Source organism: Fringilla coelebs (assembly GCF_963513975.1).
Source record: "Fringilla coelebs genome assembly, chromosome: 24".
Classification (NCBI taxonomy): domain Eukaryota; kingdom Metazoa; phylum Chordata; class Aves; order Passeriformes; family Fringillidae; genus Fringilla; species Fringilla coelebs.
Window position 1 is genome coordinate 5,699,096 of NC_140050.1, and position 14,237 is coordinate 5,713,332.

A 14,237-nucleotide genomic window follows, 5' to 3' on the forward strand; every position below is an offset into this window, starting at 1 on the left:
TAATCTTCCTTTGAAAACCTGGAGTGGAGGGGGGGGGCGGAGGGAGGTTATTTTGGGCCTGGCATGACACAAAGCAGCAGGATGAGGAGAACGTGATTTGCCTCGGTGTGGTGAAGCCTCGGGGCTGTTTCACCTCTCCTGGGGGGTGACCTGTCTCCTGGGGGGGATGACGGGGGAGAGGTGACACGGTGCTGAGTGTCCCCTGTTGGGCTGTCACCTCCGTTTCACACCCTCCTCCTGCTGCAGTTTGGGATCGGGGGCGGGGGCTGTGAAGTGCCAGGGGGTGCTGAGCTCCCCAATCGTCATCCCGCTGCCCTGGGGAGGGGGGGGTTCATCCACAGGATCATCCCGTGCTCCAGGGTGGAGGAGGAGGAGGCCCTGCTGCTCCCAATAAATTCCCTGCCCTTCTCCCCTCGCTGTCATTTGCTTTTTTTGATGTCCCCCATGGCTGCTCCCCGTCCGGCTCACGCGGCAGCCACACGTGCCCGGCCCCGGCGTGGGCTGAGCCCCCCCCCCCGGGCAGCCAAACCCCTCCGGCCGGACCCCCAGAGCCCTGCTGAGCCCGGGGGCGAGGGACGGGACCCCCCCAGCACCCCCCGCTCGGCAGCGCCGTGATTCAGCCCTGCGTGAGCGGCCGCCCCGTTGCGTCAGGCCTGGCGGGGAGCTGCGGCTCAATGGAACGAGGAGGAGCCGCAGGAAAATGATCAAGGAAAACTCATTCATTCCCTCTAACGAGGAGTATCCGGCCGGCTCCGAGCGCGGCGGGGGGGGGCCGAGGCTGCCACCACCCCCCGGGCCTTGTCACCTCTCGGGGTGGAGCGGGCCGATGTCCCCGTGCCCCCCCCCCCCCTTCCCGTGGGGACGCGGTGCCAGCGCGTGGGTGCCACCGTGGCCCGGTGCCCACCGGCTGCTATTAATAGAGGCTGCAGATTTTAATTGCTGCCACTCAGGAGTGGGGCGGGTGGGAGGCAGGAGCAGACCCCGGCTGTGACAGGGACCGTCAGACCTCCGGAGCCACAGGTCACCTCCAGCGCCCGGTGCCAGGGGTGGCACACAGAGCTGGGGACGGTCACCCTGGGGCTCTGCTGCTCCCACTCCGGCACTGGGGGGGCTCAGCCAGCGCTTGAGTGTCCCACAGCCCCACCAGGACCCCCAGTGTGTCCCCTCAAGGGCCCCTCTGGGCTTTTGGGGCTCTGCAGGTGACGCCAGTTGGTGACAAAGGCCCTGCGGTGTGTGCACAAGCTGTGCTGGGGTGGCACCATGGCCTCTGTGTCCCCAAAGCCCAGCATCGCTGCCCAGGCCACCCCCAACTGCCACAGGCACCCTCTGCCACCTGTGCCCTGCCTGGCTGGAACATTGGCATCCATCTGTCCTGTCCCTGTGTCCCCTGTCACCACCTGCAGGGCTCTGTCCCTGGACTGTCCCTCCTCCTGTGGATTCATGTCCCCACCTGTGCAGGTGTCCGTGTGGGGTCCCTGTCCGTGTGTCCCCATCCTGTGTCTCCCTGCCTGGCTGTCCACTCTCACCTCCACGTGTCCCCGTCTCTCTCTCCGTGTGTTCCTATCCGAGTGTCCCTGTCCCCATCCCTGCACGTCGCGATTCGTGTGGCTCTGTTTGAGAATCTTCTCCGTGTGTCCCCATCCCGTTCCTGTCTGTCTGTCCCTGTCCCGGTGTTTCTATCCCGTGGATCCCCATCGCTGCCCGTGTGCCCCTATCCTCGTGCATCCCTGTCCGTCTGTCCCCATCCCTGTCCGTCTGTCCCTGTCCGTGTGTCCCCGTCCCGCCGCGGCCGGGTCCCGGAGCCGCTCGGGGCCGGGCCCGGGGGTCCGGGGCCCCGGGCGGGGCGGGCGCGGCGGGCGGGGCCGGCGGCGGGGCGGGATCGGCTCTGCGGCGGCCGTACCGCACCGAGCCGAGCCGAGCCGAGCCCGCCCAGCCGAGCCGGCCCCGCCGCACCGGCTGCAGCCCCGCCGAGCCCCGCCGCACCGAGCCGCGCCGGGCGGAGCGGAGCCGCCGCGCCGGGGCCGCCCCGGGCCGGGCCATGCGCTGAGGCCGCCGCGCCGCCCGCAGCCAAGGGCGGATCCCGGGCAGGACACGGTGAGGCGGCGGGCACCGCAATGCGACCGGCGCGGCGGGGGCCGGGGGAGCGCGGCCGGCGCGGGGACCGGGGGTGCTGCCGGCGAGGGCGGGGAGCGGCGCGGGGGGACCCGCGACCCTGCCCCGCCATCTGTCCGTGCCCTCCTGCTGCCGCTCCATCTCCATCCTGAGCGGGATGCTCGTCCCTCCCGCCCCTTCTTCCGCTCCTCCATCTCCATCCTGCCCCTCCATCCAGCACCTTCTGCCTCTCCGTCCGTGTCCTGCTCTTCCCCTGCCTCTCCATCTCCATCCTGAGCGGGATGTTCGTCCCCCCTGCTCTTCCTCTGCCCCTCCGACCTCCATCCAGCCCCTTCTCCTGCCCCTTCATCCCTCCATCCTGCCCTTCCCCGCCTCTCCATCTTCACCCTGCCCTTCCCCTGCTCCCCCTCCCAGCCCTGCTCCCTCACCCCTTCCCTGCCCTCCATCCTGACCCCCAGGTCCCCACCAGTGTCACCCCCAGTGCTGGGGGCCCGAGTGGGAGGGTGCTGGGGGGGCTCTGGGGGTGCAGAGCCCCCCGTCAGGATCAGGCCCGGGGGGTCCCTGCCCACCAGCAGAGGAGGGGCCGTGCTCTGGACCCTCGGGCACCAGGGACTGTTGGGGTCGGGGTGCTGCTGGGCACAGGCCGTGGGGTTACCCCAAAGAGCCCCCCCGGTTCCGTGAGGGTCTGTCCAGCCCAGCCCCTCAGCAGGGCTGTGAGTTCGAGGGCACTCCCAGCTATGCCGTGGACAGGTGGGACGGACAGGTGGAACAAGTGGGATGGGACAGGTGGGACAGGCAGGTGAGACAGGTGGGATGGGACCGGTGGGAGAGGGTGGGACCGTCGCCAGCCCCGGCCAAGGTTTGGACGTTCCCACGCGCCAGCTCAGCCCCGGCCCCCGCTGCAGCCGCAGCCCCCGGGCGCTGGTGACGCTCCCAGCGTGGTGGGATCCGAGGAGCCCACGGTGGGATGAGCTCCTTGGCTGCCCGAGCCCGCGGGGATGGGCTCCTCCAGCTCCCAGCCCGCCTCTGGTGTCTGGGGACGTGCCAGGGCTTTGGGGCTGCTTTGCGGGGTTCAGACCCCCTGGGATGGGGATGGGGACGGGGTGGCCGTGGGAAGGGGCTGCTTCCCACAGAGATGCTCAGGGATGCAGGAGCTGCCGTGCCCAGGGCAGCCACCAGTACGGGGCTGTCTGGGGTGCTTTGCTGTCCCCCTTCCCTGAACTGGGGTGGCAGGAGTGGAGCTGACTGGGGACAGTCTTTAAGCAGTGCTCAGGCCCCCTTCCCTCTTCTCCTTCCCACTCATCCTGGGACTGGGCACCTTTGGAAACCCTGTCCCCTGCTGGGTTTAATGTCCCCAAGGCTCCTGGGGGCCCTCGTGGGACAGAGCTGGTGCTGCCACCCCCGTGCTGCCCTGGGGGAGCTGGAGCAGGGCCCAGCCTGGAGCTCAGCACCGGCCACTCTTTGTGCCACTTCATTTCACACCTGGTGCTGCATCACTGGGGGGCACTGGGGACCTTGCCCGGGTCCAGGTGTCCCCTGTGGGTGGGCACTGAGGTTTGGCAGTGTGAGGGTGACCAGGGGGTCTCTGACCCACGCCCACAGCCGTGCCACACTCCTTTCCTCCACTTCCCAACGCATCCCCGGTGTGGGAGCAGAGCAGAGGGATGGCACGGCATGGGACAGGGTGGCAGGGAGTGCCAGGGGTGACAAGACACCAACAGCACAACCTGTGTGTGAAAGGCCACCTCTGTACCTGGCCAGAGAGCCCAGCTGGGCGCTCCGGGTGCCACCGTGACCTCGCCGGGCCGCTTGCTGCCCTGCAGAGCTGCTCCCGCTGCCCGGGCGGGCCGGGGGGGGGTCCCTGCCCAGCGAGCCCCCCCGGCAGCCTCGGCAGCAGCTGCGGTGCCGGTGGCCGCGCTCGGCCATATGGCCACGGCGGGCGGCCGGTAAAAATAGCCGAGGCGGGCACACCCCGCGCCGGCCGGCAAGGGCGACCCAAGGGCGGCGAGCCCAGCTCCCGGCCGGGGCTGCGGCTCAGGGGGGCCCCTCCCGGAGCGGGGGGTGACGCCTCCCTGTGCCCCCCGCAGCCAGCGCGGGGCCAAGATGCCGGAGCAGAGCAACGACTACCGCGTGGTGGTGTTCGGCGCCGGCGGCGTGGGCAAGAGCTCGCTGGTGCTGCGCTTCGTCAAGGGGACCTTCCGCGACACCTACATCCCCACCATCGAGGACACCTACCGGCAGGTGATCAGCTGCGACAAGAGCGTGTGCACCCTGCAGATCACCGACACCACCGGCAGCCACCAGTTCCCGGCCATGCAGCGCCTGTCCATCTCCAAGGGCCATGCCTTCATCCTGGTCTTCTCGGTCACCAGCAAGCAGTCGCTGGAGGAGCTGAAGCCCATCTACCAGCAGATCGTGCAGATCAAGGGCAGCGTGGAGAGCATCCCCATCATGCTGGTGGGCAACAAGTGCGACGAGACGCAGCGCGAGGTGGAGAGCAGGGAGGGGGAGGCCATGGCCAAGGAGTGGAAATGCGCCTTCATGGAGACCTCGGCCAAGATGAACTACAACGTCAAGGAGCTCTTCCAGGAGCTGCTGAACCTGGAGAAGAGGAGGAACGTCAGCCTCACCATCGACGGGAAGCGTTCCAGCAAGCAGAAGAGGACAGACAAAATCAAGGGGAAGTGCAGCATCATGTAGAGCCCCCGGACTGGCCCACGCCCCCCCCCCCCTCCCCACTTCGGATACCCCCATCCCATCCCTCCTCCCCCCCCACGGCTGGACGTGGCAGTGGCATCGCAGCGGGACCGTCCCCTCGTCCTCCGTGTGCCATCACTGTGACTGTGCGGGGCCGCCAGCGCTCGGCCCGGCGCCGGGGGTGAAGACAGGGCCGAGGTGAGGGACAGGCGGCCACCCCCGGGCACGGCAGGACCGGAGACTCGCCACCGGGACAGCCGGACCACACCCCCCGCACTCAGCACAACCGCTGCCACCGGGCCCGGCCCCCGTCGGTCCTCGCGGGAGGGAAGGACGGTGCCACGTGGGGATGGCGGTGTCACCCTTGGGGACAGTCACGCGCGTCCCGGGCCCCCCCTGCGCCCCCGTCCCCACGCCATAGTGCTCTGCTCCTGCGGGCAGAGACCCGGGGCGGGGGCAGCTCCCGCGCGGTGCCCGTGTCCCCCTGACCGGTGTCCCCCCTGCCCCATCCTGGTGCCATGACCCCCCCAAAAGCCCCCAGCCCCGTCCTGGTGCCACGGCCCCCCCAGCCCCGTCTGCCACCGCAGCCCCCCGAGCCCCCAGCCCGGCACCGTGGTCCCCTTGCCCCCCAGGCCCATCGTGGTGCCCCGTGACCCCCCCAGCCCCATCCTGGCGCCGCGGGCCCCCCGTGTCCCCCCCCCCCAGCCCCGGAGCCGCCAGCCCAAGCACAAAGCATCGGGTCCGCGGGAGGTCCTGACCCAGCACAATCCTGGTGAGCTCCGGCGGGAGACCCCCGGCCCCGCAGCCAGCCGGGCCCCCCGCGCCCCCCGCTGCCCCCTCCCCAGCGCTGCGCGGTGCCCCGCCGGCGGCCAGCGCCACCCCGTCCTCAGAGTCCCCCCGCGGGGTGGCCCGGTCCCACACCGCCGGGACCCCCGGGACCCCCGACCCCGTCCAGCTCTAGCGCAGCCCCGCTTGTTCCCCCCCGGCCGGAGCGGGGTCTCCGCGCTGTCACCAGCCCCTCGTCCCCTCGAGGTTTGTCCCTCGCTCCGGCCCCGCTCCTTCCCCGCCACCACCGGGGTGTCCCCGAGGGGGTGTCCCCGGGCAGGCCGAGCCCCCCCCCAGCTCCCCGCACCCCCCCGGCTTTTTACACGAGGATCCGAGCGCCCAGGGGACAAGGTGACGATGTAGCCTTTATTCTAGAAATAGTCTTCCTTCAATAAAGAGACGAGAAACGCTCCCGCGTCCCCCGGAGCCGCCCCCGGCCGGGGCGGGAGGCCACGGGGGTGGGGGGGTCACGGGAAGGGGGGGCGAGGTGAGTGTGACGTGATGGGTGTGGGGGGTGTGTGCACACCTTGGGGACAGCCACGGCTCCGTGGGACGGCCGGACACGCGTGTGTGCAGGTGTGAGGCACGTGTGATGTGCGTGCAGGGCCGTGTGACATATGTGACATTTGTGTGTGCGGGGCACAAATGTGACATGTGTGCACAGGTGTGTGATGCAAATGTGACAGTGGGCACACCTGTGTGTGTGTGACACAGCTGTGACAGCGGGCACACCTCTGTGTGTGTGTGACACAAGTGTGACGCGCGTTCCGTGCGTGTGACACGCGCGCGCCCCTGTGCCCCGCTCGTGCCGCGCGTGCCCGCGTGTGACGCGCCTGTGACACGCGTGCGACACGCGTGACGCGCGCGCGCGCCCGCGCGTCGCTGTCCCCGCCCGTGCCGGCGGGGAGGGGGAGGGGGCGGGAGCGCGGCGCGTGCGTCATCACGCCCGTTGCCATGGAAACCAGCGCTGCTCCCCGGGCGCGGGAGCCGCGTGGGCTCCGGGAGCGGGAGCGGGGGGGTTAACGGGGGGGGGGGGACGCGGGGAACGGGGCTGCCGCGGGCACCGAGGGACCGGGCAAGGGCACGGCTGCGGGGGATGGAGCGAATCCGTGGGGATGGCGGGGTCCATAAGGAGGGATGGTGATGGAGCCGTGGGGATGGTCATGGAACCGCGGAGATGGTCATGGATCCCTAGGGAAGGTGATGGATCCATAGGGAGGGTGATGGATCCATGGGGATGGTGTTGGATCCATAGGGATGGTCATGGATCCGTGGGGATGGTTGTGGATCCATAGGGATGGTGATGGAGCTGTAGGGATGGTCAGGGATCCATGGGGATGGTGATGGATCCATAGGGATTGTCGTGCTTCCATGTGAATGGTTGTGGATCCATAGGGATGGTTGTGGATCCATAGGGATGGTTGTGGATCCATGTGGATGGTTGTGGATCCATAGGGATGGTGATGAATCCATAGGGATGGTGATGAATCCATGGGGATGGTGATGAATCCATGGGGATGGTGATGAATCCATGGGGATGGTGATGAATCCACAGGGATTTGTGGGAATAGCCGCAGCTCTGTGGGATGGTCACAGGTCCGTGGCAGAGCTCTGAGCTCCATGGGGACAGTGCCAGCTCCGCAGGGATGCCACAGCTCCCTGGCCCTGCCCTTGGGACCTGCTCCTGTCCCCGTGTCCTTTCTGCGGCCTGGGGGGATCCGGGGCCCTCTGTGGGTGCCAGGACAGTGGGACAGGCACACACGGACATGGGGACACTCTGTGCCAGTCCCCACCCGCTGGGAGCCCTCAGGACTCTCAGGAATTTGGGGTGGCACCATCACACCAAAACTCAGAGCGCTTCCAGAGGCTCCACAAGCCTTGGGGGCAGAAAATCTCCCCTTCCCGCCTTTCCCGGCTCTCCCCCTCCCCATCTCTGCCACTTCCCCCCACCGCATGGGGACCTGTCCCCGCCGTGGCAGGGGAGGGGACGCCCCGGTCCCCGTCCTGCTGCAGCCCCGGGACGCTGCCAGGGACGGCCCCCGAGAAGCTCTGGGTCCCCGCAGCCCCTTCAAACCCCATCCTGAGCCCCCCAAAACCAGCTCAGCACCGGGAGGGAGGATCCTCGGATCCTCGCCGGGCGCCCGGAGCCTCCCCCGGGTCCAGGCGTTAATCAAAGCTGCTCGTGAGCGTTAATTAACGGGATGAGCGTCGGTGCAGCCTGCTCCCGCCGCCCTGGCTGCATCCCGCGGCCATCAATTTCACAAATGCAGATTTTGGGAGCCAAACCAGCTCCTGGCATCGTGTCTCGCGTTGGCATCGGCGCTGCGTAGAATATTGTCCCTCGTGTCCCCCGCCGCGGGGACACCGCGGCCCCGGCACCGGGGGGTGCCCATCGGCAGGAAAAGCGGATTAGGGCTCGGCGGGCCGGGACATACGGGAGCAAACTGGATTAGGGGGAAAATCAGCCTTCTTCCCACTAACAGGATTATGGAGTTTTCAGCCCGATTCCAGCGCAGCGGCCGGCGAGGGCTGTGCCGTGTGTCCCCGCCGAGGTGGGGACAGCCCCGGGCTGGGCATTTCCCCACCTCAATTCCTGCTGGGATCGCAACTGCAACTGGTGCGTACTGGTGCGTACTGGTGCGGCCGTGCCGCGGGATGCGCTGGGAAGCGATGGTGCGGCCCCGGGGACGTGGCTGTGTCCCCGCCACGGTGACACCCGAGGGGACACCGGGACCAGGCACCACCGGGACCCGCCGGCCGCGCTCGCCCGGTGCGGGGGGCAGCCGGAGGGGAATCAAAGCCTCGATTCAGGGCGTGATTTCCGCTCCCCCCGCGCCGCCAGCGTGACTCCCGCCCGCCGCTGATTCATCCCCACGGATTTTCCCCTCGGGTCCCGGGGGCAGCAGCTCCCCGAGGTGGGGGCAGAGCGAGCCCGCGACCCCCGGCACGCAGGGCCGGGCGGAGCGCTCGGAGCGCGGGGATGCTTTGGGGGACTTGGGGGGCCCCAATTCCTGCAGCGGGGTCACGGACGGGGTCCGGACGGGCGGCACCGAGGGCTCCGGAGGAGCACAGACCGGGGGAGCCCGGGGAGACCTCGGGGGCACCAGGGGCGCCACGCACCGGGGGATCCCCGGGGGTCCCGGGGTGTCCCCTCCCGGTGCCTCGCGCCCCGGCCGCCACGTGCCCCCTCCCACCTTATTAATATTAATGAGATACTCACGAGACCACGCCCCATTTCGAGCCCCGCGCGCTGATTGGCCACTCCTCCCGCCGCTCCTCCGCCGGCCCCGCCCCTTCCCCGGCCTCCCTCCGCGCCGCCGCCGCCGCAACCGAACTTGGCGGCCGCTCCAAGCCCCGCCCCCCGGCCGGCCCTCCCCCCGCGCGCCGCGCTGCTCGGGCTCCCATTGGCCGAGGGCGCTGTCCGTCAGGCGCGCGGGGCGGGGCCGGCGCCGCCCGCGGGCCAGCAGGGTGCGTTGCGCCGCGCGGTGTCTGAGGCGGCGGCTCCGCTCCGCGCCCGCCGCGCCCGCTCCCGCCGGTACCGGTGAGGATCCGCCGGGAACGGGGCGGGACGGCCGGGGACCGCGGGGGGGGACGCCCGGCTGCTTCAGGCCGCGGCTTGGCGGAGCCCCCGCCTCGGCGCGGCCCTGCCCGGGGCCCCTCTCCACCCGGGGGGGGCGGCGGGGCTGGGCCGGGGGGCGCCGGGGAGGCTGGAGGGGGCTCCGGGCGGGGAACGGGGAGCGGCGGGCCCGGGGAGGGCGGTGGGGTGTGGGGGGGGCTGGACGGGGGCTCCGGGCGGGCTGGGGGGACCCTGGGGAGGTGGAGGGGGGCCCTGGGGATGGGGAGGGGGCTGCGGGTACCGGGGGGCTCGGGGGGAGCTGGGCAGGGACGAGAGAGGCCCCGGGGAGCTCCGGGGGGAGCCCGGGGGGGTTTGGGGGTCCTGGGGGGGAAGGGGGGGCTGAGCCTGGCACGGAGCGGCTCGGAGGGACCCTCGGAGGGTCCCCAGGGGGGTCACGGCGCTGGGTGGGATTTTGGCACAAGGCTCAGGGCCGGGAGATGACGTGGGGGTGTTCGGGGGGCCCTGGTGGATTTTTGGGAGGTCTCCAGGGGGTTTTGGGGTGAAGGAGTTGAGGGGATGGGGGTGGGGATGGTGAGGGGCATCTTTGGGCGGGTGAGGTGACAAGGGACAGGGATCGATGAGGGGCACGGCTCAGTGCCAGCTGCTTGGCAAGTTGGGTGATTTAATGGTGAGCCAGCCCTGGTTTTGGGGTGAAAAAGGAGGTTGGGGAGCTCGGCAGAACATCAACATCACGTAATTTACTTGTTTGTTTCCCGCCGGCGAGTTGAGGGTGGGCTGGAGCGGCGGGGAGCTCCGGGGAGCGGCGGCATCCCGCCCGAGCCGGGCAGGATCGGGGAGGCAGCGGGAATTGTGTGGGTTACATAAAGGAGGGGTGGCTGCAGGATCTGGGTTTTGTGTTATTGAGGTGTAGAGGAGGTAAGTGGGTGCTGCAGACAAAGGGAGAGAGAGAGAGAGAGAGAGAAATCTGTCTCCTGCTCCTCATTTCCAGTTGGAGGTGTGGAATGGGAAGCTGGGCATCCTTTAGGAGTTGGGGAAGTGCAGGGAAGCTGAGAGTGGAGCTGTGGGTACAAATCCGGGCTTTGCCTCCGTCCTGTGGCCTTAAACCAAAGCCAGACTGGGCTGGAGCTGTGTCTGCTCTGAGGGAGTTATTGTGGATAATTAGGGATTTATTTTTTGGGGGAAAACTGGCACCCTCCAGCTCTGTGAGCTTCTGGTGGTGCTGCCCTGGTTGTGTCCAGCGGGGGTGATTCCTGCCAGGAGGAAATCAGAGCACAGGAGTCAGCAGCTCAGGGTTAATCCTGGCAAACTCGAGGCCTTTTTGGGTGATTGCTGGGTTTTCTTCAGCTCCTTTTCTTCAGGGCTGAGCTCAGGCCTCCATCCCCGGCAGGTTCCACAGGTCTTTGTCTCCCTGCCGTGTGGGATATCCACAGGCAGGTGAGCAGATCCTGGAGGCTGCAGCTCCCACCTCAGCTCCATCACCATAAAACAAATTCGTGGCACTTTGTCACTCTGTAACCACCGTTTATCCCGTTCTTTTGGGGGGAAAAACACCCCTAAAAACCCATAATCCCCCCATAAAACAAATTAATGGTGATTTGTTATTCTGTAGCCACCGTTTATCCCTTTCTTTTGGGGGGAAAACCCAAAATCCCCCATAAAACAAATTAATGGTGATTTGTGACTCTGTAACCACCGTTTATCCCGTTCTTTTGAGGGGAAAAACCCCCCTAAAAAAACCCATAATCCCCCCATAAAACAAATTAATGGTGATTTGTGATTCTGTAGCCACCATTTGTCTTGGGGGAAAAACCCAAAATCCCCCCATAAAACAAATTCATGGCGATTTGTTATTCTGTAACCACCGTTTATCCCTTTCTTTTGGGGGGAAAACCCAGATCCCCCATAAAACAAATTAATGGTGATTTGTGACTCTGTAACCACCGTTTATCCCGTTCTTTTGGGGGGAAAACACCCCTAAAAAAACCCAATTTCCCTCATAAAACAAATTCATGGTGATTTGTTATTCTGTAGCCACCATTTGTCTTGGGGGAAAAACCCAAAATCCCCCCATAAAACAAATTCATGGTGATTTGTGATTCTGTAACCACCGTTCTTTTGGGGGGAAAAACACCCCTAAAAACCCATAATCCCCCCATAAAACAAATTAATGGTGATTTGTGATTCTGTAACCACCGTTTATCCCGTTCTTTTGAGGGGAAAACACCCCTAAAAACCCAAAATCCCCCCATAAAACAAATTAATGGTGATTTGTGATTCTGTAGCCACCGTTTGTCTTGGGGGGAAAAACCCAAAATCCCCCCATAAAACAAATTAATGGTGATTTGTGACTCTGTAACCACCATTTATCCCATTTTTTGAGGGTAAAAAATAGGAAAAACACCCCAAAAAAATTTAAAAAAATCTGGATCAATAGGGTTAAAGGGAGCCGATTGTCCCGGAGGTTTTCTCCTGCCATCTGTGGCTGTGACACGAATGGAAATGGCTCTTTTGTGTGGCGCCTGACACACTTTTGGTGCCCATTCCCCTTTTCCTGCTGCTCTCCTCTCATCCCTGGCTGTGTTTAAAACCCCCGGAGGGAATTCACGCACCCGGAGTGTGACAGGGGACACGGAGCTTTGTCCCTGCTCATCCCCCTATCCCGGGCCTGCTGGGGCTCTCATTAATCCCTGCAGCTCATTAGCCTAATGAGGAACCCCAATTCTCATCCCTGCCCTTGGCTCCAGAGGAACTGGACACTCTGCTCCTTGGGAAAAGCTGATTTTGGGGGCAGTTTCCTGATTTTGGGGGCAGTTTTCTCATTTAGTGGCTGGTAGGGAATCATGGCTGTCCCTTCCCTGTTAGAGCTGGACACTCTGACCCTTGGAAAAGCTGATTTTGGTGGCATTTTCTTGATTTTGGTGGCAGTTTCCTGATTTTGGGAGCCGTTTTCTCATTTGGTGGCTGGTAGAGGATCTCATCTGTCCCTGTCCTGTTAGAGCAGGACACTCTGCCCCTTAGAAAAAGCTGATTTTGGGGGCAGTTTTCTGATTTTGGTGGCAGTTTTTTGATTTGGTGGCTGGTAGGGGATCGTGGCTATCCCTGCCCTGTTAGAGCTGGACACTCTGCCCCTTGGAAAAAGCTGATTTTGGGGGCAGTTTCCTGATTTTGGTGGCAGTTTCCTGATTTTGGTGGCAGTTGGGGATTGTGGCTGTCCCTGCCCCGTTAGAGCTGGACACTCTACCTTTTGGAAAAAGCTGATTTTTGTTGGCAGTTTCTTGGTTTTGGGGGCAGTTTCCTGATTTGGTGGCAGTTTTCTCATTTGGTGGCTGGTAGGGGATCGTGGATATCCCTGCCCAGTTAGAGCAGGACACTCTGCCCCTTGGAAAAAGCTGATTTTGGTGGCATTTTCTTGATTTTGATGGCAGTTTTCTCATTTGGTGGCTGGTAGGGGATTGTGGATATCCCTGCCCTGTTAGAGCAGGACACTCTGACCCTTGGAAAAGCTGATTTTGGTGGCATTTTCTTGATTTTGGTGGCAGTTTCCTGATTTTGGTGGCAGTTTTCCTGATTTTTGGTGGCAGTTTCCTGATTTTGGTGGCAGTTTCCTGATTTTGGTGGCAGTTTTCCAGATTTTGGTGGCAGTTTCCAGATTTTGGTGGCAGTTTTCTGATTTTGGTGGCAGTTTCCTGATTTTGGTGGCAGTTTCCTGATTTTGGTGGCAGTTTCCTGATTTTGGTGGCAGTTTCCTGATTTTTTGGCAGTTTCCTGATTTTGGAGGCACTTTCCTGATTTTTTTGGCAGTTTCCTGATTTTTTTGGCAGTTTCCTGATTTTGGTGGCAGTTTCCTGATTTTGGTGGCAGTTTCCTGATTTTTGGGGCAGTTTCCTGACTTTGGTGGCAGTTTCCTGATTTTGGAGGCAGTTTCCTGATTTGGTGGCTGTTTCCTGATTTTGGTGGCAGTTTCTTGATTTAGGTGGCTGTTTCCTGATTTGGTGGCAGTTTCCTGATTTTTTGGCACTTTCCAGATTTTGGTGGCAGTTTCCAGATTTTGGTGGCAGTTTCCTGATTTTTGGTGGCACTTTCCTGATTTAATGGCAATTTCCTGATTTTTTGGCAGTTTCCTCGCTGGGAGGGGACCCTGGCTGTCCCTGCCCTGTCAGAGCTGTGGCTGGATGAGCTCCAGCTCTGGAATAATCACCCTGGGAACTCTCTGCTGCTTCCTGGAGGGCTCCAAGTGGACACTTGTCCAGTGGCCAGAGGGTGGGGGACAGCCTGGGAGGAGGTGGTGAGCACACAGCTGGAGCTGGCACTTCAAAAAAAAAATCATTTTCTTGCATTTTCAGCCCTAAAAATGAGCTCAGGGTGGAAATCCAGGATGGTTTGGTTGGGTTTGTAACTCTGGAGGAGTTTCCAGAGGTTGTGGGGAGAGGGCTGGGAAGAAGGGGGTGGATGACCCAAAAAAACCTGGAAAAGCAGGAGGGAATTTTGTGGTTGTTTGGGGAATTTTGTGCCTGGAAGAAAAAAAAAGGGATTTATAGAATATTCTGTCTGTGCTGGTGTGAGGGGCCTGCTTGAGGTTGGAGGTGCAGTGGAGCTTTCCTCATTTTTGTGAGAAATCAGAGGAGTTGAGGTCACCAGAAATCCTGGAATGGTTTGGGTTGGAGGCCCCAGAATTCCAACCTGGCCTTGGTGTAAAGATCTCAGAGTTGAGCTTTGAGGTGGAAAGCTCTAATTCCAATATCCTGGAATTCCTGGAGTGCTGGGAAAGCTCTAATTCCAATATCCTGGAATTCCTGGAGTGCTGGGAAAACTCTAATTCCAATATCCTGGAATTCCTGGAGTGGTGGGAAAACTCTTAATTCCAATATCCTGAAATTCCTGGAGTGGTGGAAACCTCTAATTCCAATATCCTGAAATTCCTGGAGTGGTGGAAAACTCTAATTCCAATATCCTGGAATGGTGGAAAACTCTAATCCAAATTTCCTGGAATTCTTTGAGTGGTGGAAACCTCTAATCCCAATATCCT

The 14,237-nt window shown here is 63.3% G+C and overlaps 2 protein-coding genes across 2 annotated transcripts in view; both read left to right on the plus strand.

The window, feature by feature from the left end:
- The first annotated feature begins 3,975 nt into the window (after window positions 1-3,975).
- DIRAS1 (DIRAS family GTPase 1) lies at window positions 3,976-5,453 on the plus strand. Its single transcript, XM_084221195.1, has one exon. The coding sequence runs from the start codon at window positions 4,216-4,218 to the stop codon at window positions 4,810-4,812; it is 597 nt and encodes a 198-aa protein (XP_084077321.1). The 5' UTR covers window positions 3,976-4,215; the 3' UTR covers window positions 4,813-5,453.
- A 3,610-nt stretch (window positions 5,454-9,063) lies between these two features.
- The window catches only part of GNG7 (G protein subunit gamma 7), a 47,160-nt gene continuing 41,986 nt past the window's right edge, over window positions 9,064-14,237 (plus strand). Inside the window, exon 1 of the mRNA XM_084221200.1 lies at window positions 9,064-9,175. The gene's annotated coding sequence lies outside the window, so the exon portion shown is untranslated. The remainder of the gene's footprint in view (window positions 9,176-14,237) is intronic.

What these genes read in the sequence shown, in the direction of transcription:
- DIRAS1 (XM_084221195.1), top strand. Translation starts at nt 4,216, where the DNA reads ATGCCGGAGCAGAGCAACGACTACCGCGTGGTGGTGTTCGGCGCCGGC.